This window comes from Peromyscus maniculatus, chromosome X (assembly GCF_049852395.1).
Source record: "Peromyscus maniculatus bairdii isolate BWxNUB_F1_BW_parent chromosome X, HU_Pman_BW_mat_3.1, whole genome shotgun sequence".
Lineage (NCBI taxonomy): Eukaryota > Metazoa > Chordata > Mammalia > Rodentia > Cricetidae > Peromyscus > Peromyscus maniculatus.
In genome coordinates, this window is record NC_134875.1 from 61,995,881 (window position 1) to 62,021,035 (window position 25,155).

General features: G+C 40.8%; 1 protein-coding gene across 4 annotated transcripts in view; it reads right to left on the reverse strand.

The window, feature by feature from the left end:
- Diaph2 (diaphanous related formin 2) overlaps positions 1–3,753 on the reverse strand; it is a 748,266-nt gene extending 744,513 nt beyond the window's left edge. For 2 of the 4 annotated variants that reach the window (XM_076562124.1, XM_076562122.1), the window contains exon 1: positions 3,320–3,683. In XM_076562124.1, coding sequence (XP_076418239.1) covers positions 3,320–3,451 — 132 coding nt within the window. In that variant the 5' untranslated portion in view covers positions 3,452–3,683. Of the gene's footprint in view, positions 1–3,319 lie in introns of all 4 variants that reach the window. The other 2 variants (XM_076562125.1, XM_076562123.1) reach the window with 2 other exon arrangements.
- Between the last annotated feature and the right edge of the window lie 21,402 nt (positions 3,754–25,155).

The window sequence follows — 25,155 nt, forward strand, 5'->3', positions numbered from 1 at the left end:
ATGGATGGATGGATGGATGGATGGATGGATGGATGGATGGATGGATGGGTGGGTGGGTGGGTGGGATGGATGGGTGGAGGGGTACTCATTATAAGGATACATATCTGAAAAAAAAAACTGAAGTGAATTCTGCTAAAATTTGACTCACACAACCTTAAACAGAAGTCATCACTGTTCTGAATGGCCACTGTGAAAAAGTTCTCACTAATAGCCATCAATAAGCTGAGGATATAAATAACTGTCACTTTGCCTATAAAAAAAACCCTATATTCATTTTTCCAAATCCATGAGCAACTAAATGAATACAACTATACACAAGTCGTATAGTTTAAAAAACCTCTACAGTGATCCAGTTAATTTTTGAACGTGGCAGAGACTTCCATCATGGCTGAACTTATTATCCCAGCAGTATTCTTCTCCCTTCAGCAGAATCCTCAACTCCCCCCTCCTCCCCGCCCCTGCCACCCACATCACCACCTTTGCTGTCTTTTGAACTGCAATGGTTCTTTTTCTTCCCACAAGTCATGGATGCTTGCAAAAAAAAAAAAAAAAAACTTAACAAAAGGCATGAAACCCACAAAAATCAACATATCCAATTTTTTTTCATATAATTTGAAGAGTTTTGAACCCCTAACAGCACAATAAACCAGATAAATAATTTCTATTGCTATATGGCTGTTTTATAAGCATACAGAACTCCTTTACACATACTCATAATTGGCAATTTATTATAGTGATACATAATATACAGCATTAGTGTTTTAAAATTTAGTCTAAAGTCTTATACTTGCAAAACTTTAAGTTAAGAATCTCAGGTGATAGGACCTAACTAGGCCCTCTGAATGTGGGTGAGTTATATGGCTAGATCTGTTTGGGGAGCCCCTGGCAGTGGGACCAGGACTTCTCCCGGGTCCATAAAATGGCTTTTTGGAACACATTCCCTATGGTGGGATACCTTGCTCAGCCTTGACACGGGGCGAGGGGCTAGGCCCTGCCTCAACTTAGTATGCCAGACTTTGTTGACTCCCCAAGGGAGGCCTTACTGCCTCTGAGGAGTGGATGGGGATGAGGTGGGAGGAGGTAGAGGGGAGGAGTAGGGAGAATGGGAGGGATGGGGAACTGGGATTGGTATGTAAAATGAAAAACATAAAAAAATTAAAAAAATAAATAAACTCTACAAGTAGAAAAAAAAAAAAAACATCAGGTGAACTCTTTCCTAAAAAGTTTACCAAATCATATTGTTTTGTCAAATTGTTTTCTTCATATGTGTCCTAATGCATTCCTGTTTTTTATTAGTTTTATGTTGGCTTACAGAAATCATGTAAAGCTCAAAAAATACACTTGATGGGGAAAAAGGAAAATTCATGTCAGTATTATGCTCTGGGCTCCAATATTTGATCTACTGCATCAAGCTATGTTCACCATGGAACAGTGAAGTTAGCTAGGAACGGAAAGTGATACTATCTCATAATCATCCAATCACCTTATCAAATCAAATGAAACATAAAACATGAAACAGGACAAACAGCCAAAGAGTAGGAGAATAGTACCAAGGTGTTCTTATTGATAGAGATTAATGTTTTTCCTTGAGTATCCTTAAAAGTGGAAGATTCTTACTGGATGTATAAAACTACTAATGGAAACTATACCTTAACTTTTATTTTTAATTAAACTTTTTACTACTGATCAGAGTAGTTTGTACTGGGGCAGGTGTCAGGGAGACAGAAGTAAGATCACTCTTTTACCACAAACTGGTAAATTTCAAAGTCACATCATTAAAATTTTGAATACTTGATTGGGTGTGGTGGCTCACATATTCAGGAGGCCCAGGTAGGAGAATCTCTGAATTCAAAGTCAGCCTAGTCTACTACATAGCAAGTTCCAGAACATCCAGGACTATATAGAAAGACCCTGTCTCAAAAAAAAAAAAAATCTTTAAATACATACATTCAACTCTAGCAATTCACACAGACCTGTTTTCTCAAATTCATTATGGTGCAAGCACCCATTATAACTGTGATAGATCATACAGACAAGTCAAAAGGCTGTGACTCAGTTTCTTTATTTGTAAATGCTGGGGTAATAGGACACATTAGCAAGTAATTTCTAGATCTGTCTCAGGTTTGTATGGAACTTATGAAATTTTAAATTTGTAATATTAATCTAGCTCAAGTCCTTTCGCACATAATGGAAGCCTTCATATGTCTTAATGTTTGACCCCAGTTTTCCCACATCGACAGTCTGTAATAGGAAAGCGAATAGGAGCCAAAAGAGAAGTGCAAGTTCAGACCAAATGGCCAGATGCCACAGGAAATGGTTTGAGTTGCATGTCACAGTCTCACCCTCTCGTCTAGTATAATCAAGTTGTTGCTTACGGCTGAAATATAGACATGCAACATGTGGTTGGTGCTTGGGATGTGGAGTAGGAATCTTCTGTTCAAAAGGCTCATGAGAGGCTGAAAAGTTTATCTGCTGAATCTGTGCTGAAAACCCCTTTCTCCACATTCCACTGAAATTAGAAAGTTTAAAAAAGAGGAACCCTTTCAACTGATGAGTTGAAGAAACCCCAGTATTTCCCAACCCAATACCAGGCCCCTTAGAGTTCTTGCCTTTTAGCAGGAAATGAACTACTACTACTGGTCCACACTGTCAGGACTGTCAGACACTTAAGGGGTACATAACCGCTTTTGAGCATTCTCAACCAAGTGAAAACACTGTGTCGGGATAGTCGGGGGTGGAGTTCCTCGCCTAGCCTCCAACTCCCACGCTCCCCTCAAGCCACACGCTTCCAAAGAAATGTTTCTTGGGCGAGCACATGGTGGGGGGAACGCACGCAGGCTCCTCTTCCTTGAAATTTCTGGCAAAGTCGAGGACCAGGGAACCTATGTCGTGCTTGTCTTGATTTATGTAGCTAAGAGTGGGCTACAATGTGTTCGAAACGGAGAGGAGGGAGGTTCCCTTGCCCCGGACCCCAAGTGTTAAGAGGCCAAACAGCAACTGACAAGAGGTGGGAGGGAAATGGAATCCCGCAAAGAAGGTTTGCGCCCACAAGTTAGACAAACAGCCCTACCCAGTACTCTAGGACGCGACGCGGGGTGTCCCCAAGTCGGGGTGGGGCCTTTCTTCTCCACGAGCTGACACGGGAGAGGGCCGGGTTAAGTGGAGAAGGGGTGCTCTTCCGCCCCCACGCCGTCTCCGTTCCCCGAGTTGCGCGGCGAGACCGCGGGTACAGCTGGGAGGGGGACCTGGGTCCCCCCGCGTGTTCCACAGCAGGACGACCCGAGTCCCCAAGGCCGGCTGGGGTTGCGGGAGCACTTACCAATTTGGGTTTGTTTTTCGTTTCTTCTTCGTTGGCGGCCCGGTTCCCCGCGCTCCGCTTGTTGCTCCGGCCCACGCCGGGTTCCTCGCCGCCGCCTCCAGCTCCCGACGCCGCCGCCCCGAGCTGCTCCATCTTTCTCTGGCCCTGTCACCTGCCGCCCCGGAACCCTACGTCTCCTCAAGGGCAAAAGCCCCTCGGAGCGCTCCGGATGTCCCGCGTCCACGGACAGAGAGGGTTGCCCGCCAAACGCCGCTCCCAGGCCCCCCTGGGTCGCCCCACTCCCAGGCAACCCCGACGCAACCACGCCGGTGCTACCACTCAGCGCTGGGGCAAGCCCTGCCCCTAAGCAGCTGCAATCACCGCGGTCGCCTCCGCCCTCAGGGCGGTGTTTAGGGTGGAGGAAAAGTAGGTGCCTATCTCTTTAAGACGGCCTCAGCACACGTGATTCATCAAAGTGCCCGCTGTCGGTCGCCCAGGCGGGCGCTGAAAGCCTCTTCCTACTCGTGGTGCTAAGCCGGTCGGGCTACTGAGCATGCCCGGAGTGGCGACTGGAGCCTAACAGAGGACATTCTGCTGTGGTTAAGCACTGATTTCACTTCCTGATGGCCTACTACCAAATGGAAGGGAACTAGTCTAGACGGATAAAGGATAGCCCATTTTAGAGATAGGGAAACTGAGTGAGGAGGATTCTCCTGTGCATTTTACTGACAAGGCCACCTGAGTCTCAGCTTTCACTAATGTTGGTCAAGGCACCTTCCTTAGTCAGAGGGCCCTCAGGGGGTGTGCTCTTGCTACACTCTGTGGGAAGGTTTAATTAGCAAGGCAACTGGCAACGTGTAGGAAAACCACTGGGAGCTCTGATTAATTGCCTAGACAGATTGTATGGGTCAAAGTGGAAAGAGTGGGTGCTTCTGTTGCCATGATTGCATTGTGGCCAAAGAAATACATTCATTGCTTTCTTCCCAGGCTGTTAGTGGTTAAAGCCACCAGTCCCTCACCAAGTAATCCTTAGGGTGATATTAAGCTCTTTATCCAAAGCATCTCTTTACAGTTTACTATTGAATTGAGTTCTATCTTCAATTGCCCAAGCTAGTTTAGGTTTAGGGTTGTTGTGAAGAGTAAATAAGATCTTGTGTGTCAAAGCTTTGTTTGAAAGATAAATCTCTAGACAACTCTTGGTGTTTTAATGCAGCACCAGCGAGCAGCATACATAGTCCTCAGCCCATGTGCTATCCCTACTATTTCATCTTCAGGAATTAGATTTCCCCAATCTTTTTCAAAGAGGCCCTTACAAAAGCAGGGTTTGAAGGAACCACCAAACCATCATGGAATTAGGGACCAAGTATTGGGGAAGCCACTTGTAATATAAGCATAAACATCAAGTCCATAAACATGTCCTTTTGGCCTTCTGCAATTCAATTTGAAGTTAGTTATGCTGAAATGAATTTGTACCAGAAAATATATTGAGCATTTATTAGGAAAAAATTGGCCATCATATGGGTGTGATGATGCAAATAACTTGAACAATAAAGCGAAATGATTCTATATCTCTAAAGAGAGCAAACCCCAGCTTTGTCTTTATCATTAAGTTCCATTTTAATCATGTGGACAGAATATCTATTGTGGCTGAAATATTGTGTACCCTAATAAACTTATCTGGGGGTCAGAGAACAGAACAGCCACTAGATTATACATAGAGGCCAGACAATGGTGGCACATACGCCTTTAATTGTATCACTTGGGAGGCAGAAATCTGTCTGGATCTCTGTGAGTTCAAGGCCACACTGGGAACAGAGCCAGGCATGGTGGCACACACCTTTAATCACAGCACTTGAGATCTCATATCACTTTGCTTGGGAAGGACACATGCCTTTAAACCCAGGAAGTGATGGCAGGAAGCAGAAAGGTATATAAGGCATGAGGAACAGGAACCAGAGGCTTTTGAGCAATTCTACTGAGACCCTCAGGGGTGAGAACTCAGAGGCTTTTAGTCTGAGGATTTGTGGAAACAGGATCGGCTGAGGAGTTGGCAAGGTGAGGTTGGCTGTGGCTTGTTCTGCTTCTCTGATCTTCACTCCAATAACTGGCCTCAGGTTTTTTATTATAAGACCTTTTAAGATTTGTGTTACAATCTTTGTTCCTGAAGTAGCTAGCTACCCAAGGATGGCAGCATGGGAATAATTGCTCTCAGATACAATGGACAGAAGCTCCAAGATACATTTGCTTTCTTAAACATCATGCTTAACTTTGAATTTGGTGTATATTTTGAATTTGACTCATTGCCCACATACACAATTGAATTTCTCTAAATGTCACCCCACCTGAAATACTGAATAAAAAATAGTAGGTGCTACAGAAAGATAATGAATGGTATGGCTAACATTTTCACATACTTCCTGTAGAAGAAATGTAAGTATGGATCAAAGCAATGGACTAAGTTTAAACATTGCTCAATAATCTGTTCAGCAAACATTTTTATGCCAGATGGTATAAAAGCGATTTATGTTGGAAGGCTAAAGTTGACCTAATTTCTGCCCTTTAGGCTACTGGAAGAAACAGGCGAAAAGAATTGCATCATGAAACAAAAATAGGTGACAGTACATGTCAGGGGCTCAAGAGCACCTTCCTGAAGAAGAAACCATTTGAGATAACTGCTAAAAGTCTACTGAAAGACATTAAGTACCAGCAACCTAGTACTACAAAATGTAGTTTATTGTCATGAAGCTCTCTGACTATCGGGAGAAGTCTTTAACAAAAATTTATTGACTAATTGCCATACAAACAAGCACAGAAAGCACTCTACACAGGCAAAGGAACCGATGATAGCATATGCAAAGACTCCATAATTTAAACAAACAAACAAAAACCTAAGGTGGAGGATTGTTGCAAGAGGAGACAGGGCAGGGAATAATGGCAGACTGAGCAAGCAGAAGCAGGCAGATCTCTATGAATGTGAGGCCAGCCTGGTCTACACAGCAAGTTCCAGGACAGCCAATTTGACATAGTGAGAGCTTGTCTCAAAAAACCAAATAAATAAATAAAATAAGAAGCAGGATAGATAACAATTGAACATTATTATTTGAATGATTATGAAGGTTCCTACTTGTACACATACATCACTGTCATTGTTTTAAAAAGTGGAGGGAGGGGAATTGGAAAGGAATAGTGATATGAATTCAAGTCCATGTATATATGGACTTGAAACTGAATTGATATGTTTTGAATGCAATGTTGACTCTCACTGTCCTCAGGCCGAACAAAGCTCCATTTGCTAACCAATTGGACACCTATAGAAGATCTGGAATCTCTACAAAAAGTGGAAAAGTGTGTTCCTAATGTGGCTTACATTTAGTTATATTGGGGTTATCTAGACTCTGTCTTAAGTCTTGCCATTTGTTTTTCAGCATTTTGCTCTATTTAATGTGAAAAATAAATTATAAAGCAAATACTCAAACAGAAACTTTTTTTTTCTTTTCTCAGGAATCAGGGTCATTGGTCTCTCTTGGAAACTAACACACAAAAAAGAAAACAGTAGCCTCAGGCAAGGATACTTTGTCCCTTAACTATGAACCTAGCACTTCACCAACTGCTGTCTCAGGGCTGATCTCATTTCACCTACATTCCTTTAAATTTTTTCCTTCTTGTGACTCACAAATAGGCTTGGTGGGGGAGGGCGGGGAAAGGTTGTCTTTTCTCTGGTGAGAAAGAAAGAAGGAAACTATACCCATCAGCTACAGTAGCAAAAGTATACTTTAGACCTATTGATTCTCTGCTTTCTCCCTCTAGTTTCTCATGAGTATGGATGGCATCAAGTCCTACTTCAGCTATGGGAAGAAAGAAAAGTATCTTTCTTCAGACTGACCTTAAAGACATCCATTGTCCTCACCTAAACAGTCTGTCATTCATAGAAAAAAAAATAAAGGAAACACAAATTAGAAAAAAAGAATGAGGAAAAAATTAACTCCAAGGTCACAGCAAAATATATATAAATCAATGGATGACTAAAAGTAAACAAGTATTTGCTAAGCATATATTATGTGGCTAACATCAAACTAGATGCAATGCAGATTTAAACAAGGGGGAGAAGAGTTGTCAGACCTCCTGCTATAATGTCATATATTATCTTCCTAGAGAAGCTCTACATTTTCTTTGTTGTTGTTTTGTTTTCTTAAAAACCTATATACTACAGATAACAGGGCTTCCAGGAAATGGTTAAACAAGACCACTTAAATGTGAAACAACTTTGAAGTCAGAGCATTAACAAAAAAGATAGCTATTCTAATAAAAATACTCTAGTGATTAAATCTTCACTGGCATTTGAATGCAGCAAAAGTCATCTATGTAATGTCTCCTCCCTGTTGTTTGTCCCCACTGGCATTGAATTTTAGTAGATGCCATTATCAGAATTTTAAACTGAATTGAAGAGTAGTCAACTTTTTAAAACACATGGTAAAAGGTCTTCCCAGCTTCACTGAGTGCTCATAGCTTTGCCACACCGTTTCATATGGTTGAAAACTTAAAGGTTGAAGCCGTTAAACCTGTGGATAGTTATGCTTAAGACAGCATTTTATGCTGGATTCTGCACTTTAAAGTTTTTGTATGACGAAGTCTGCTTGAATATGTGGAAGTTGGCTTCTGCTTACTTGGAAGATTAAAGTGCTAAGAAAATTCATCAATGAAACAATTGAACTTTCAGATTATTTTGACATCATTCTCCAGTTTAATAATTGCTAGAGTGCTATTTATGATACACAGATACTTGTAATGGAACAACCTATTAAATATGAAAATCTTTGCCATCACTCAGCCTAAAATCCTGAGAAAACAAACAAGAGAAGAAAGGGTTAAACACAGTGTGGTAGCCCCCATTTGTAATCGAAGCACTTCTAAGGTGGAGGCAAAAGATTAAGAGTTCAAGAGCAGTCCCTGCAAAAACAGTGAGTTCAAGATCAGCCTAGGGTACATGAGATAATGTTTAAGAAAAAATGAATAAAGGAAAGAGAGATGGGGAGACAAAAGAAAACAAGAGTGTTTTGCTGGCTAGTTAATGTAAACTTTACACAAGCTAATGTCATTTTGAAAGAGGGAACCACAATTGAGAAAATGCTGCCACCAGATTGACATATGGGCAAGCCTGTAGTGCATTTTCTTAACTAATGGTTGTTATGGAAGCTCCACCACTGGGTTCTATAGGAGCACAGGCTGAGGAAAGGGTCCCAAAAGCAGGTAACAGAGTCAGAGACAGCTCCTGTTCCCACTGTTAGGAGTCCCACAAGAAGTCCAAGCTACACAACTGTAACATACGTGCAGAAAGCCTAGGTCTACATATGTGCAGAGAGCCTAGGTCATTCCCAGGCAAGCTCCCTAGTTGTCAGTTCAGTCTCTATGATCCACTATGAGACCATATTAGTTGATTCTGTGGTTTTTCTTGTGATGTCCTTGACCATTCTGGGTCCTACAATCCTTCCTCCCCCTCTTCTGCAGGATTCCCTGAGCTCTGCCTAAAGTTTGGCTGTGGGTCTCTGCATCTGTTTCCATCAGTTGCTCTGTAAAGCCTCTCTGATGACAATTGGGCTAGGCAACAATCCTCATCCAGCCTTAATAGGAGCAGAGGTGCCTAGTCTTACTGCAACTTGATTCACTATGGCTAGCTGATATACATGGGAAAAGTGCCTTTTTCTGAAGAGAAATGAGGAGTGGATAGGGGCAGCAAGGAAGAAGCTGCAGAGAGGGCCTGGGAGGAGAGCAGGGAGGGAGGGAAAACTATGATCAGGCTGGAAAAAATAATGAATTAACAATTTAAAAATGCAGGCTGAGCAACCTGTGGAGGCCAATCAAATAAGCAGCACACCTTCATGGTCTCTGCATCACCTCCTGCCTCCAGGTTCCTGCCCGTCCATGAACCTTTACCAGGAAGTATAAGATGAAATAAAGCCTGTCCTCTCCAAGTTGCTTAAGGTCATGTTTCCTCATAGCTAAACACTGAGACAGATATGAAGACAGGAAAATTATCTGCCTAACTTGGAGAACTCACTCAAAATATACCAGAGAGAAAGGATAAGACAAATTAGGCCTAGAATAGATAAAGTTTTCTAAGAGTGTTGCTTGTGTTACTGAAATTTGAATCAGAAATCAGACTTGAAAAGGCAAAAAAAAAAAAAAAAAAGAAGGAAAAGATGACATATGGGATAGCCTGGAAATGTTGACCAATGATGTTCAAAGGCCAATGAACCTATACTAGAATAATAAGAACATGGATATTGAATAACACTGGAAACATATTCATTCCCATAGCCTTTTGCCAGTATGCAAAGAGATTTGAGTGTAAGACAGAGTGTTATTCACTGATAAAGATCTTTAGCAAGGAAGTTATAAAACACTAAGTGTTTTAGGAGCTGTTTTGGCAATGGTACTTGAAATAACTTTGAAAACTGATTTTTCAAAACAATGTTTCCTTTAGTATGGATTGCTTTTTGAAAAATAAATGAATAAATAAATAAAACTCTTCCCAGAGCCCCAGAATATGCAGCAGAGCTAAGTCCAGCTGGCTAGTTCTCCACTTGGCTTCTCTGCCACCCCCCTGAGGAAACACTCTGAGGAACCCCTGCTCTACTCTGCCTAAAGCTGGATGAAGTCTGAGGACTGGAACTGGAGCAGCCCCAGGGGAGATACAGAAATGCCTCCAAGACTCTTTTAAGAGGAACAAATCGTTTCTCCCCACTATTCTATACAGGAAGCAAAGAAAAGGAACAGCAGATAAACAACAATTAGCAAAATACTGCCCCAAGGAAATAAAGACTAGAGGTAAACTGGGAGATATCATCTCAACGGGTGCTTGTCTTTGGCAGGCAGGGTCAGACCAAGGTACAGAAACTAAAGAAAGTAATTATACAGGACAGGAGGACTCAGAAGGTCCTGTAGTCACCACAAAGAGTTAGATAAACTGGCACAGCATTAAAGAGTGTAACTACAGGTAACAAGCAGGCCGGCAGCCAAACTCTGGAAGTACACCAATGGATATCTCAGCATGCAGACAGAACATGAAAGTCTCAAAACTTTGGCAACAGACAGACAGAAATGTGATCAAGTAGTATGTAACAGGAATCCAGTCACAAGGATTGGGATTAGGAAATAAATTACCAGTCTTTTGAGGGGTCTGGTAATGCACATAGCAAACACGCACACATACACACACACACACACACACACACACACACACACACACACACACACACATTTATGTTTTTAGCAAAGAACAGACCTCCCTCTTCTACATTCACCAAAGCTCGAAGACATTTTCCAAGAGTGTCTTAACAGATCATGAATGGTATCCCTCCAATCTATAAGTTATTAAAACACAATAGCCGGGCGGTGGTGGTGCACGCCTTTAATCCCAGCACTCGGGAGGCAGAGCCAGGCGGATCTCTGTGAGTTCGAGGCCAGCCTGGGCTACCAAGTGAGTCCCAGGAAAGGCACAAAGCTACACAGAGAAACCCTGTCTCGAAAAACCAAAAAAAAAAAAAAAAAAAAAAACACAAATGTAGGGATGAACAGAGTGAGGCAAGCTTTCTGTTTCCTTGCTAAACTATGTGGCTGAGAGAAACAGTACAATATTCATGAGGATATTTACTTTAGGAAGTTTAGGGTTTTGTTGTTACTGTTTGGAACTGCTGGCCTGTTTTGAGTTGCTTTTAGCTTGTTTTCTTTTGAGACAGAGTCCCTCAGTGTAGCAGTGGCCTCCTCGTTGTTATCTTGACTGAGCCTCCAGAGTCTTGAGATTCCATGTGCACAGCAGGATGATCAGCTCAGTTTAGGCTTTCTTAAGAAATCAGTAAACAATCTCTTGAAGATGAACATACTGTAAAAGCATGACTACAATTGTGCAATTGAAAACTATTGTCTCTTTTGTTTGGCAGTTTATTTTCTGACCTTTCCAAAATAATTATGAAGTACATGAAAACTAAGAAACATGTGTAAATAATAAGAATATTATTTATATCTGACCAGTAATAGTTAGGAAAGCCTAAAACTGATTATTTTTGTCTCATATATTCTGTTACATCATTATTTTAACATCTTTACTGAGATATACATGTATAACTATATTTGACAACCCATTTCCTATGATTTCCCCTTTACAATAGCCAAACTAATAGTTTTTAGGATATTTATTTAAAATATTTTACAGCTCTTACCATAAAAAATTTTAGAGTACTTTCCTCACCCTCTGAAAAAATAAAAATAAAAAATACCACATGCACGTGTGCGCGCACACGCGTGTACACACACACACACACACACACACACACACACACAAATAAAAAAACACTTCATTGCTTAATAGTCACTTCCCCCATATCTCCCATACCTCCCAGCTTCATCATAAGGTATTGATCATCTTTGTGTATCTATATGTTAACTAGTTTTGGACATTTCATATGAATGGATTCATATGTATATATTGAAATTATGATATTTCACTGAGAAGAACGTTGCCAATGTTCATCATCTCACACCCATTCTTATTTGCTCACTGTTACCCATCCATTTCTTGCATATTGATAGAAGCCAGTTGATTAAGTCCATTCTCTTGCTGTTCACAGAGTGACAAATATGCCTCCTTCCAATTCAAGAGTTGGCATCCTGTCAAGAATAAAAGGTTTCTCCCCATTCTTCCTGGCAAATGGAGATTTGTGACATGACAGAAAAGGTATTATCTAAGACCTGATCTCTGGTATTTTATAGAAATGACCACAAACACTGTATGTAGCACGTTATATACTGTACACCTCTGCTGTGGGATGGTCTGTATGTCAAATTGCTCTGATTGGTCAATAAATAAAACACTAATTGGACAGTGGCTAGGCAGGAAGTATAGGAGGGACTAACAGAGAGGAGAAAAGAAAGAACAGGAAGGAGGAAGGACCATGACAAGCAGCATGTGAAGACGCCGGTAAGCCACAAGCCACGTGGCTAGGTATAGATTTATGGAAATGGATTAACTTAAGCTATAAGAACAGTTAGCAAGAAGCCTGCCATGGCCATACAGTTTGTAAGCAATATAAGTCTCTGTGTTTACTTGGTTGGGTCTGAGCGGCTGTGGGACTGGCAGGTGACAGAGATTTGTTCTGACTGTGGGCAAGGCAGGAAAACTCTAGCTACACACCTCTCAGGATTTATGCACATGAATTAAACAAGACAACATAGAGGCTAATTTATGTTATGCTATGTTATATTTTACTTAATAAATAACTAAGCATATATAGATCTTATTTATTTAAGTCTACTAATTCAACATATTAAAAGTTAACGTATGCTTCTACAACAGCATCAAATTCACTCAGAAGACCAACACTGTAAAACTTCCAATTTTATTTAATATGTGTATGTGCGGCGGGGGTGGGGGGGAGGGGGGGAGGGCAGAGAACAACTTTCAGGAGTTATTTCTTGCCTTCTGCCATGGGATTCAGGGATGGAACTCAAGTCTTCAGGTTTGCCTGGCAAATATTTTTATTATTTTAATCCATGAGCCATCTTGTGGCCCTCTTTGTAAAGATTTACATGCAGATTTTTTCTCTCCCTTTTCTTTTTGTACTGGGGATCTAACCTAGGGTCTTGTACATGAGAGGCATGTGCTCTACCACTCACCTACATCTCCACCTTAACATGTGATTTGTTTGCTTTGTTTGACTTTATTTTGTTTTTCGTTTATTAATTTTTTTCATACAGTATATTCTCATTTTGGTTTCCTTCCCCTCTTCTCTGCCCAGATCCTCCCCACTTGCCCTCCAAACCAGGGCAACCCCCTTTCTGTCTCTCCTTATATAACAAACAGGTGCAGAAGGAAGTTTCTCTGATGATGGGAAAGCAAGGCACTGATCTGTGAGTGTAGCAGAATGTCATTAGCAGTCATTTTATTGCTACTTTCCTTTAGCAGAACAGTATTACTTGGTTTCCCATAGGTCCCTGGACTATATATTCTCAGGTTTGTAGCCACTCAAGCAGTGTTGGGTATGGGTTCCATCTCATGGAGTGGACCTTAAATCAAATCGGATTTTGGTTGGTTACTCCCACAAGCTTTGTGCCACTGTAAAATATGCCAGTGTAACATGAATCTTAAAAGGTCTTATTAATAAAATCAAACCTGGAGCTGCATATTGGGGTGAATGCTGGAAGATCAGAGAAGCAGAACAAGCCACAGCCACCTCACCTCACCAGTTCCTCAGCTGATCATGTTTCCTCGGACTGGAAGCCTCATAGATCTCAGCTGAACTGTGCTGCTCAAAAGCCTAAAAGCTTATCCAGCCTAGTTCCTCGTCCTCACACCTTAAATACCTTTCTGCTTTCTGCCATCACTTCCTGGGATTAAAGGCATAAGTCACCATGCCTGGCTGTTTCCAGTGTGGCTTTGAACTCACAGAGATCCAGATGGATCTCTGCCTACAGAATACTAGGATTAAAGGTGTGTGTGCCACCATTTTCTGCCCTCTATATCTATCTAGTGGCTATTCTGTCCTCTGACCCCAGATAAGTTTATTAGGGTGCACAATATATTATGGGACACAATATATCACCACATGCTAGCATATCTTACAAGCGAGACACCATTGTAGATGGAAGGATTTATAACTGGGTTTATGTTTATCTTTCTCATTTGGTATCATCCAGCATAGCCCATTCTACTACCAAGAACATTAGGCCGTAGGGTTGAAGGTTCTAGGTAGAAACTAGCTCAGCTTCCTTGTGTTTAATGAGTTGTATAATTGTTGTCTCCAATTCAGCATGTGATATGTTGCTTTGTTTGGGTTTTTGTAGTTGTTTTGTTTGTTTTTTTGAGACAGGGTTTTGCTATTTAGCCTGGATTTGCTTCAAAACTGCAATCATCCTACTTTAGCTTCAAACTTACTTCAGTGTGAATATCATGGACCCCTACTCCTGGCTCATGGATAATTTCCTGAGAAACAGACACCAGGATATTTATATGCTGCTCCTCTTTCTTTTATTTGATGTTTTTTTATTTCAAATATATCTGTAACATTGGCCTTATGCTGCTTTTAGAACAGAAAGGCCAACAAGCCCTTCCATCAGCATTGTCAGCTTGACTTTACACTCTGATACTCTATAAAGGCAGACCTGCCTCTAAACTCTATGAAGCAACCCTGATTTGCATCAACATTTTCATCCTTTAATCCTTCATCATGTTGTTGCTTCACACAATAAAAATGCCTCTGAAGCTTGGCTTCTGTGGTGGCCGAATTCAAAGGCTTACCGGACTGAGCTTGATTTCAAAATCCTCAGAAGAATGTTTTCCCATTGCATTGCAGGCCTACATGTGGGCCTATGGTGTGATATATAAATTATTAGAAGATCTCTTTTCCTGTTTTAAACTAGTTTTGATAGTTTATTATCATGTAGAATTATAATCAGATTTTATCTAGACTATTAGAATTTACAATTGTGATTTTATTTCAATAATAGTATATAAATGAACATTGAGAACTATCCATGTCCAGGGCAATGTGCTGAGTATAGGCAAATGATCTCAATGGACTTACTATCTACTCAGGGCAACTGATAATTTCATAATTAACTATAAAAGAATGTTATAGGATCATACAATAAGAAAAGACTTAAGAATTGGGCAGGTTTTGTAGAGAAACTAGACCTCTAAGTATATGACTCTAAATGTTGAAAATGAGAAGAAAGTGTGTGTGACAAAGGAATTAGCATTACCAACAGCATGAAGAAAAAAAAATATGGGCTGAGTTAGTATTCTAGAGATGCTACAGTGAGAGATGAAGCTGGAAGAGCAGTGGAATCGACTCAGAAAGACTTGAAATATGATCCTCAATTTTGGATTTGCTCTATATGGTTGGAGTCAACAAAAAATCGTGAATGAACAAAGTTATTTATCAGAACTATGTTTAAGAAAACTGAGAAACCTGATTTGGGGGGTGTAGTCCAATCCATACAGTGCTTGCATGACATGCACAAGGCTCTGGGTTCAGTCCTGAGAGCTAGATAAATTTGAATGTGAAGGAGCATGGCTGGAATCCCTGCATGGGAAGCAGAATCAGGAGGATCAGAAATTCAAGGTTGTCCTCAGCTACGTAGGAAGTTTGAAGCCAGCCTGGGCTACCTGAAATTCTATCTTAAAAAAAATTCAGAAACAGAGATGAGAAGATAAGTTAGCATGCCACTTTCAAAAGTCACAATCTTTTGAGTGGAGGAAATGAGTATGTTAAACTTGAGTGCCATTCTCTAAAAATATTACCTAGGATGGATATTCAGGACTGTGAAGACTATAAGGAACTGGAACGATCAACCAAGATAAAATCTATCACTAATAACTAAGTGAAAACAAATAGTAAAGATCCAAATAATAAAAGTGTCAATTATACTTCATTTGTGGGCACAAGAATTTGCCTAATGGAGTTCAAATAAAGAGAAAAATGTATCTTAAGGAAAGAGAATAAATATAAACAGCCTATGTGCTATAGATAAACAGCCTATATACAGTAGATAAACTGCTGTATAGCTATATTGGTATGGTCCAAGAGACCAGAGGCAGTTAAGTAGTTTCATCCTAGGCATACAATATACCAAGCTCTAGGACAGTAGAAAAGAGAATGAAAGGTAAAAACAAATATTATAGATGATTCTCAGAATTTGGTGCCCTGATATAAGCAATGAAATGATTAGATTCTGAGATTTAAATATTCTGTAATAGGAAGAGTAGAAATACTAGATTGGGAATCTAGTAGAGAAATACATTTGTAGAAATAATACAATGCCAAGTTTTTATAGAGAAAAGAAGCAACATTTCAGATGCTTACCAGATATGCTCATGAAGGTTTTATTAGAAATTAAGGCTAGTGCTTCTGAAAAAGTTTCAAGAAGGAGATGATATTTGAAGAAAAAGGTGAAAATTTATTCATCAAAAATATTAGTGGGAGCCAGGAACGGTGGCACACACTTTTAAGCCTAGCATTCCGAAAGCAGAGGCAGGCCAGTCTCTGTAGGCTTAATGCCAGCCTGGCAACACTGTGAGAACCTGTCTCAAGGAAAGAAAAGAAAAGGAAAAGAAATGTTATTTGAAGCTACAGGACTAGGTACAATTACCAAAGAACAGCATGTAGGGCAGTGGCTCTCAACCTTCCTAATGCTGAGACCCTTTAATACAGCTCCTCATGTTGTGGTGACCCCAACCACACAATTATTTCATTGCTATTTCATAACTGTAATTTTGATACTATTATGAATCATAAAGTAAATATCTGTGTTTTCTGATGGTCTTAGGCGACTCCTGTGAAAGGGTCCTTTGACCCCAAAGTGGTCTTGACCCACAGGTTGAGAACCACTGATGCAGAAACTAATGAGAACCAAGAAAATAAGTCTCTGGAAAGCTGAATTTAAGTGTACAAAGGAGAAATAAATCATCTAAGGAAAAATCACAACATTATTTATTACTCTTCATAGAGTCTGAGATTTTAGTACTGAATAATGGCCAGCGATAAAGAAAACGATGTTGGTACCATGATACAATAATACAGATTGGAAATCTCAAAAGGGAAACATTTTTGATACTGGATAGCTGAGTGCTGAGGGAGAAAATACACACAGGTGAACTGGGTGTAATGGTGAGCAGAAGCAGTTCTAGACATTCCTGAGATGGCAGTGCAAGGATGCATGCAGGCAGAGTTCAAGCTCAGCCTGGGAGACATAGTACCACCTTATCTAAAAAGCAAACAAACAACAAACAAAAAACCCACATTCAGACAAGTGAGCTGGTATCCAAGGCAGTGCTATAGCACAGAAGCTATCCATTAACTTCAAAGAAGAGCAGCCACAAAAAAAGTCAGAAAAGAAGAGGCCTTGGCTCCCTTTTGCAGAACCAAGTGTCAGGACTCTAAACAAAGGTGGAGACAGGCCGGCGGCGGAGACAAGCAGATGCAGGTAGGCCTGTGGCGGCGGCCCGCAGAGGTAGACGGGCACAGCAGCAGCCCGCTGAGGTAGACATGCCCAGCGGCAGCAGCCGACAGGGCTGTTCAGGCCGGGCGGCAGCCGGCAGAGACATTCAGGCCCAGCGGCGGCCCACAGAGGTAGAAAGGCCCGGCGGCAGAGGCAAGCAGACGCAGGTAGGCCTGTGGCGGCGGCCCGTGGAGGTAGACGGGCCCAGCTGCGGCAGCCGACAGGGATATTCAGACCCAGCAGCAGCCGGCAGAGACATTCAGGCCCAGCGGCAGCCCACAGAGGTAGACGGGCCCAGCGGCGGCCCGCTGAGGTAAATGGGCCCGGCGGCAGCGGCCGACAGGGACATTCAGTCCCGGCTGCAGCCAGCAGAGACATTCAGGCCCGGTGGCGGCCCCCAGAGGCAGACAGACCCAGCGGCAGCTGACAGGGACATACAGGCCCGGCGGCGGACCGCAGAGGTAGACAGGCCCAGGGAGGGAGACAAGCAGACGGAGCTTGGAACAGGGACGTCGCTAACCCCAACATCTGGGGAAGAAGCTATCTCCGTGGGTCAGAACCAAAACGAATCTGAACACTCCTTCTGAGGACACCCCAGGGCCCAGCTGCTGATCCTGTGAAACCCAACAACTTGGAGGTGTTGGTGAGACTACCCTGCTCAGCTGAAACCCATCTGGGAGAGGATTCAGATGCCTACAGTTTAAAGTCTGAAGAAACAAGATCAGCTGAGGAGTTGACAAATGAACAAAACGTGACCTGGGAACACAGAAGAAGGCGCTACCCAGACACCAAACCAGATCACCAGAATCATAAGTATATAATTCACCAACTGAAATCAACTGTCCCTGAAGAAACAGCCCAATAGCACCAATTTTACCAGGAACCCCTACTAAACCAAGACTAAAAATTAGAACAAGAGAGGCACTCTCAGACACAGACACCACCTGCACCACACAGAGGAAGAGATGAGTAGACGCCAGTGCAAAAATACAGGCAACAACATAAAGACCTATATGGCAACATCAGAACCTAGTGATTCTACACCTGCAAGACCTAAACATACAATGACAGAAGAAACAGAAGAGATCAACCCTAAAAATGACTTTAAGAAGATGATAGAGGCCCTTAAAGAAGAAATAAAACATTCCCTCAATGAGGAAATAAAAACTTTCCTTAAAGAGGAAATAAAAACTTCCCTTAAAGAGGAAATGAAAAACTCCATTAAAGAGGAAATAAAAAACTCCCTTAAAGAAATGGAAGAAAAAACGAACAAAAAATGGGAAGAAATCAAATCAAGCCAAGAAAAAGCAATTAAACAGATGAAAGAAACATTCCAAGATCTGAAAAATGAATTTGAGACAATAAAGAAAGCACATGCTGAGGGAATGCTGGAAATAGAAATCCTGACAAAACGAACAGGAACTACAGAAACAAGCATAACCAACCGATTGCAAGAGATGGAACAGAGAATCTCTGACGCTGAAGACACGATAGAGAAAATAGATTCATCAGTCAAAGAAAACACTAAAGACAAAAAAGTCATAACACAAAACGTCCAGGAAATTTGGGACACCATGAAAAGACCAAACCTTAGAATAATAGGGATAGAAGAAGGAGAAGAATACCAACTCAAAGGCACAGAAAATATATTCAACAAAATCATAGAAGAAAACTTTCCTAACCTAAAGAAAGAAATACCTATGAAGATACAAGAAGCTTACAGAACACCGAATAGGCTGGATCCAAAAAAAAAAAGTCCCCTCGCCACATAATAATCAAAACACTAAACACACAGAATAAAGAAAAAATATTAAGAGCTGCAAAGGAAAAGGACCAAGTAACATATAAAGGCAAACCCATCAGAATAACACCAGACTACTCAATAGAGACTATGAAAGCTAGAAGATCATGGACAAACCTCATGCAGACACTAAGAGACCACGGATGCCAACCCAGACTATTATACCCAGCAAAACTCTCAATCACCATAGGCGGAGTAAACAAAATATTCCAGGATAAAACCAGATTTAATCAATACCTGTCCACAAACCCAGCCCTACAGAAAGCACTAGAAGGGAAAATTCAACCCCAAGAAGTTAAACACATCCATGAAAAATCAAGCAATAGATAATCCTACACCAACATACACCACAGAAGGACAACACAACACAACCAAAAAAATAACAGGAATTAACAATCACTGGTCATTAATATCCATCAATATTAATGGTCTCAACTCACCTATAAAAAGACACAGGCTAACAGAATGGATAAGAAAACAGGACCCATCCATATGCTGCATACAAGAAACACACCTTAACTCCAAAGACAGACACTACCTCCGAGTAAAGGGCTGGGAAAAGGTTTTCCAAGCAAATGGACCTAAGAAACAAGCTGGTGTAGCTATCCTAATATCTAATAAAATAGACTTCAAACTAAAATCAATCAAAAGAGACCAGGATGGACATTACATATTCATCACGGGAAAAATCCACCAAGATGAAGTCTCGATTCTAAACATCTATGCTCCAAATACAAAAGCACCCACATTCATAAAAGAAACACTACTAAAGTTTAAAACGCACATCAAACCCCACACATTAGTAGTGGGAGATTTTAACACACCACTCTCACCAAAAGATAGATCTACCAGACTGAAACTTAACAAAGAAATAAAGGACCTAACAGATGTTATGACTCAAATGGACCTAATAGATATCTACAGAATATTCCATCCTAACACAAAAGAATATACCTTCTTCTCAGCACCCCATGGAACCTTCTCAAAAATTGACCACATGCTTGGACACAAAACAAATCTCAACAGATACAAAAAAATTGGAATAACCTCCTGTATCTTATCAGACCACCATGCCTTAAAGTTAGAACTCAATAACAACAAAAATGTTGTTGGGTCAAGGAAGAAATAAAAACAGAAATTAAAGAGTTCCTAGAATTCAATGAAAATGAAAGTACAACATACCCAAACTTATGGGACACTATGAAAGCAGTGCTAAGAGGAAAATTCATAGCTCTAAATGCACACATAAAGAAGATGGAGCAATCCCATACCAATGAATTAACAGCACAACTGAAAGCTCTAGAACAAAAAGAAACAAACTCACCCAGGAGAAATAGACGCCAGGAAATAATCAAATGGAGGGCTGAAATCAACGAAATAGAAAACAAGAGAACAATACAAAAAATCAATGAAACAAAGAGTTGGTTCTTTGAAAAAATCAACAAGATAGACAAACCACTAGCCAAATTAACCAAAAGGCAAAGAGAGAGCACCCAAATTCACAAAATCAGAAATGAAAAGGGAGACATAACAACAGACAATGAGGAAATCCAAAGAATCATCAGATCATACTTCAAAAACCTGTACTCCACAAAAATGGAAAACCAGGAAGAAATGGACAATTTTCTCAATAAATACCACATACCAAAATTAAATCAAGACCAGATAAACCATCTAAATAGACCAATAACCCCTAAAGAAATAGAAACAGTCATCAAAAGTCTCCCAACCAAAAAAAGCCCAGGACCAGATGGTTTCAGTGCAGAATTCTACCAGACTTTCAAAGAAGAACTAATACCAATCCTCTTCAAAGTGTTCCACAAAATTGAAACAGAAGGAACACTACCAAACTCTTTTTATGAGGCTACAATTACCCTGATACCCAAACCACACAAAGATGCAACAAAGAAAGAGAACTACAGACCAATCTCCCTCATGAACATAGATGCAAAAATACTCAACAAAATATTGGCAAACCGAATCCAAGAATACATCAAAACAATCATCCATCACGACCAAGTAGGATTCATCCCAGGGATGCAAGGATGGTTCAACATATGGAAATCAGTCAATGTAATACACCATATAAACAAACTGAAAGAAAAAAACCACATGATCATCTCCTTAGATGCTGAAAAAGCCTTTGACAAAATCCAACACCCCTTCGTGATAAAGGTCTTAGAAAGATTAGGAATACAAGGAACATTTCTAAACATAATAAAAGCAATTTATAGCAAGCCAACAGCAAACATCAAATTAAATGGAGAGAAACTCAAAGCGATACCACTAAATTCAGGAACAAGACAAGGCTGTCCACTCTCCCCATATTTATTCAATATAGTACTAGAAGTTCTAGCTAGAGCAATAAGACAACAAAAGGAGATCAAAGGGATACAAATTGGCAAGGAAGAAGTCAAGCTTTCACTATTTGCAGATGATATGATAGTATACATAAGTGACCCCAAAAACTCTACCAGGGAACTTCTACAGCTGATCAACTCCTTCAGTAAAGTGGCAGGATACAAGATCAACTCAAAAAAATCAGTAGCCCTCCTATACACAAATGATAAAAGGGCTGAGAAAGAAGTCAGAGAAACATCACCCTTTACAATAGCCACAAATAATATAAAATACCTTGGGATAACACTAACTAAACAAGTGAAAGACCTTTTTGATAAGAACTTTAAATCTCTAAAGAAAGAAATTGAAGAAGATATCAGAAAATGGAAGGATCTCCCATGCTCATGGATAGGTAGGATTAACATAGTAAAAATGGCAATCTTACCAAAAGCAACCTACAGATTCAATGCAATCCCCATCAAAATCCCAACACAATTCTTCACAGACTTGGAAAGAAAAATACTCAACTTTATATGGAAAAACAAAAGACCCAGGATAGCTAAAAGAATCCTATACGATAAAGCAACCCTTGGAGGTATCACCATCCTGGACCTCAAACTCTACTATAGAGCTATAGTAATAAAAACAGCTTGGTACTGGTATAAAAACCGACATACGGACCAATGGAATCGAATTGAAGACCCTGACATTAATCCATGCACATATGAACACCTGGTTTTTGACAAAGGAGCCAAAACTATACAATGGAAAAAAGAAAATATCTTCAACAAATGGTGCTGGCATAACTGGATGTCAATATGTAAAAGATTACAAATAGATCCATATCTGTCACCATGCACAAAACTCAAGTCCAAGTGGACAAAGACCTAAACATAAATCCAGTTACACTAAACTTAATAGAAAAGAAAATAGGAAGCACTCTTGAACGCATTGGCACCGGAGACCATTTCCTAAATAAAACACCGACAGCACAGACCCTGAGCACAACCATTAATAAATGGGACCTCTCGAAACTGAGAAGCTTTTTCAGGGCAAAAGATACAGTCAATAAGACAAAAAGACAGCCAACAGATTGGGAAAAGATCTTCACCAACCCCACATCTGACAGAGGATTGATCTCCACAATATATAAAGAACTCAAGAAACTAGACATCAAAGCACTGAACAGTCCAATTAAAAAATGGGCTAAAGAGCTAAACAGAGAATTCACAAAACAAGAACTACAAATGGCTGAAAGACATTTAAAGAAATGCTCAACATCCTTAATCATCAGAGAAATGCAAATCAAAACGACTCTGAGATACCACCTTACACCTGTTAGAATGGCTACGATCAAAAACACCAATGACAACCAATGTTGGAGAGGATGTGGAGCAAAGGGAACACTCCTCCACTGTTGGTGGGAATGTAAACTTGTACAACCACTGTGGTGATAATCTAATTGTACTGAATTATTATTTTGATTGTATGTTAATAAATAAAGTTGTCTGGGAGTCAGAGCTATTAGAGCCATAGCAAGAGTGTGGCGGTGGTGGCACATGCCTTTAATCCCATAAGATCTCTGTGTGTTCAGGGATACAGCCAGCATTGGAGACATATGCCTTTAAGACCTAGGGGGCTGTACATTCAGACAGTGACGAGGCAGTCATGTGTTTGGGTTTACAACCAATGAGAAGGCAGAACAACATACTTTAAAAAAACGAACCGACAGGAAGTAGGTCTCTTTTCGCGAAGCTGGGACAGCAGGAGGAAGGGTGAGATTTTAGCTCTGAGCTCTGACTTCTCGGCTCTCTCTTTTACATTGTTTCTGTGTTTCTTATTTAATAAGACGGTTGGTTACATCTACATCTGGCGCCCAATGTGACAAGAATCCATTAAAAACCGCTTGGCTTGACGGCAGGTCCGCTTTCCCGCAAGGGCGGCAGGCGGTGGCAGGCGGCAGAGGAAGCGGCAGGAAGCGGCCGGCGTCTTAGTCCGAGCTGCCGGCGTCCTAGTCCGAGCTGCCAGCTTCCTAGTCTGAGCTGCCGGCTTCCTAGTCCGGGTAGCAACTTCTAGCCCGGGCCTAGGTCTGTGAGCAGCTTGCCTAAAGCCGGTGCTACAAACAACTCAGACCTGCCCTGCCGAACAGGGCCCTGGTCGGAGCTTAAGGAAGCCAGACCCAAGCCTTGACTCGGCACAAGAGGGAACACGTGGCTGCATTTAAGCTTTAGCCGGCTACGCTTTCTTGTGCGTTCTCTCTTTCCTCTCTCTTTCCTCTCTCTCTCTCTCTCTCTCTCTCTCTCTCTCTCTCTCTCTCTCTCTCTGGATTTACACCTGGGACACTAGGTGGCTGCTTTGAAAATCCCCTCAGATTTCTACTGTTCTACGCAGATTTGGTAAGTCATAATATATCAGATATTTTAAAGGAAACTATCTAAAAGAGAATTTTTTCCACATTAAAAAACAAATGGGTTTTATGTGTACATTGGAAGAAAATTGGTTTTTGTTCGAAATTTTAGGCAGTCTGGCAATGGAACAACTATATAATATTAGTATTGGTGGAATTATGCACCTTATCACTATAATTATCCACATTTTAATATTTAAAAAGATAGTCAATTTAAGTGCCAGGATAACAGCTTTAGAAGAACTTGTTAAACCTGTAAAAATTCAGACAGAAGAAATTAACAGTGAAGTTGTTTCAAGTCGGGATCATAAGGTTGCAGAAAGAAAGCCTGTTTTCACACAGTCACCCTTAATTTATCCTGTAACTGTACAGCAGATGCCTGATCAAATGGCTACACAAAATACTTGGGCTCCAATTGAAATGTTGGATTTAAAAAGGTTTAAGGAGGCAATAGTATCTTATGGCATGCATTCCCCATATGTAAAGCAAATGTTAAACACTTGGTCAACATATAATAGGATAGTACCACAGGACTGGCGGGACCTCGCACAAGGTGTTCTGGAACCCAGCCAGAGACTTCAATTTCTGACTTGGTTTAAGGAGGAGGCTAAAAACATAGAAAAACAATGGAGGGATAAAGGAGTACAAGTTTGCCAGGATCAGCTTATGGGCGAAGGCCAATATGCTTCAGCACAAGCACAATGTTTATATGATGTCCAAACCCTAATTTTATGTCGAACGGCAGCCTTGAATGCATGGGACAAAGTTGAGGAACCAGGAAAAAAATCTGAGTCATTTACAAAGGTGAAGCAAGGCCCAAAAGAGTCTTTTACAGATTTTTTACAAAGACTGGCTTCAGCAGTAAAGAGAATGGTCTCGGATTCAGAAGCTGGTAAGGCAATAATTGAATCTTTGGCCTTTGAGAATGCAAATGCAGCATGCAAAAGAATAATCAGGCCATTAAGGGCAAGATCTGCACCTATGGAAGATTGGATTAGAGAAACAATTAATGTTGAAGCTGATGAGCATGATGATACATGGGTAGGAGAAGTAATTTCAAAAGGTTTGAGGAGTGTTAGATGTTTTGGATGTGGAAAGCAAGGACATTTGAAAAGGGACTGTAGACAGGTCATTTCCAGAAACAATGTTTCTTCAAGGAACAATGGCAACAGAATGCCCCTTCCTTCTGGAGTATGCAGAAGGTGTGGTAAGGGAAAACACTGGACCAACGAATGTAGATCAACAAAGGACAGACAGGGTAATCCTTTGCCTCAGTCTTCGGGAAACTCCCAGAGGGGCCTCAGGCAGGCCCCCAGT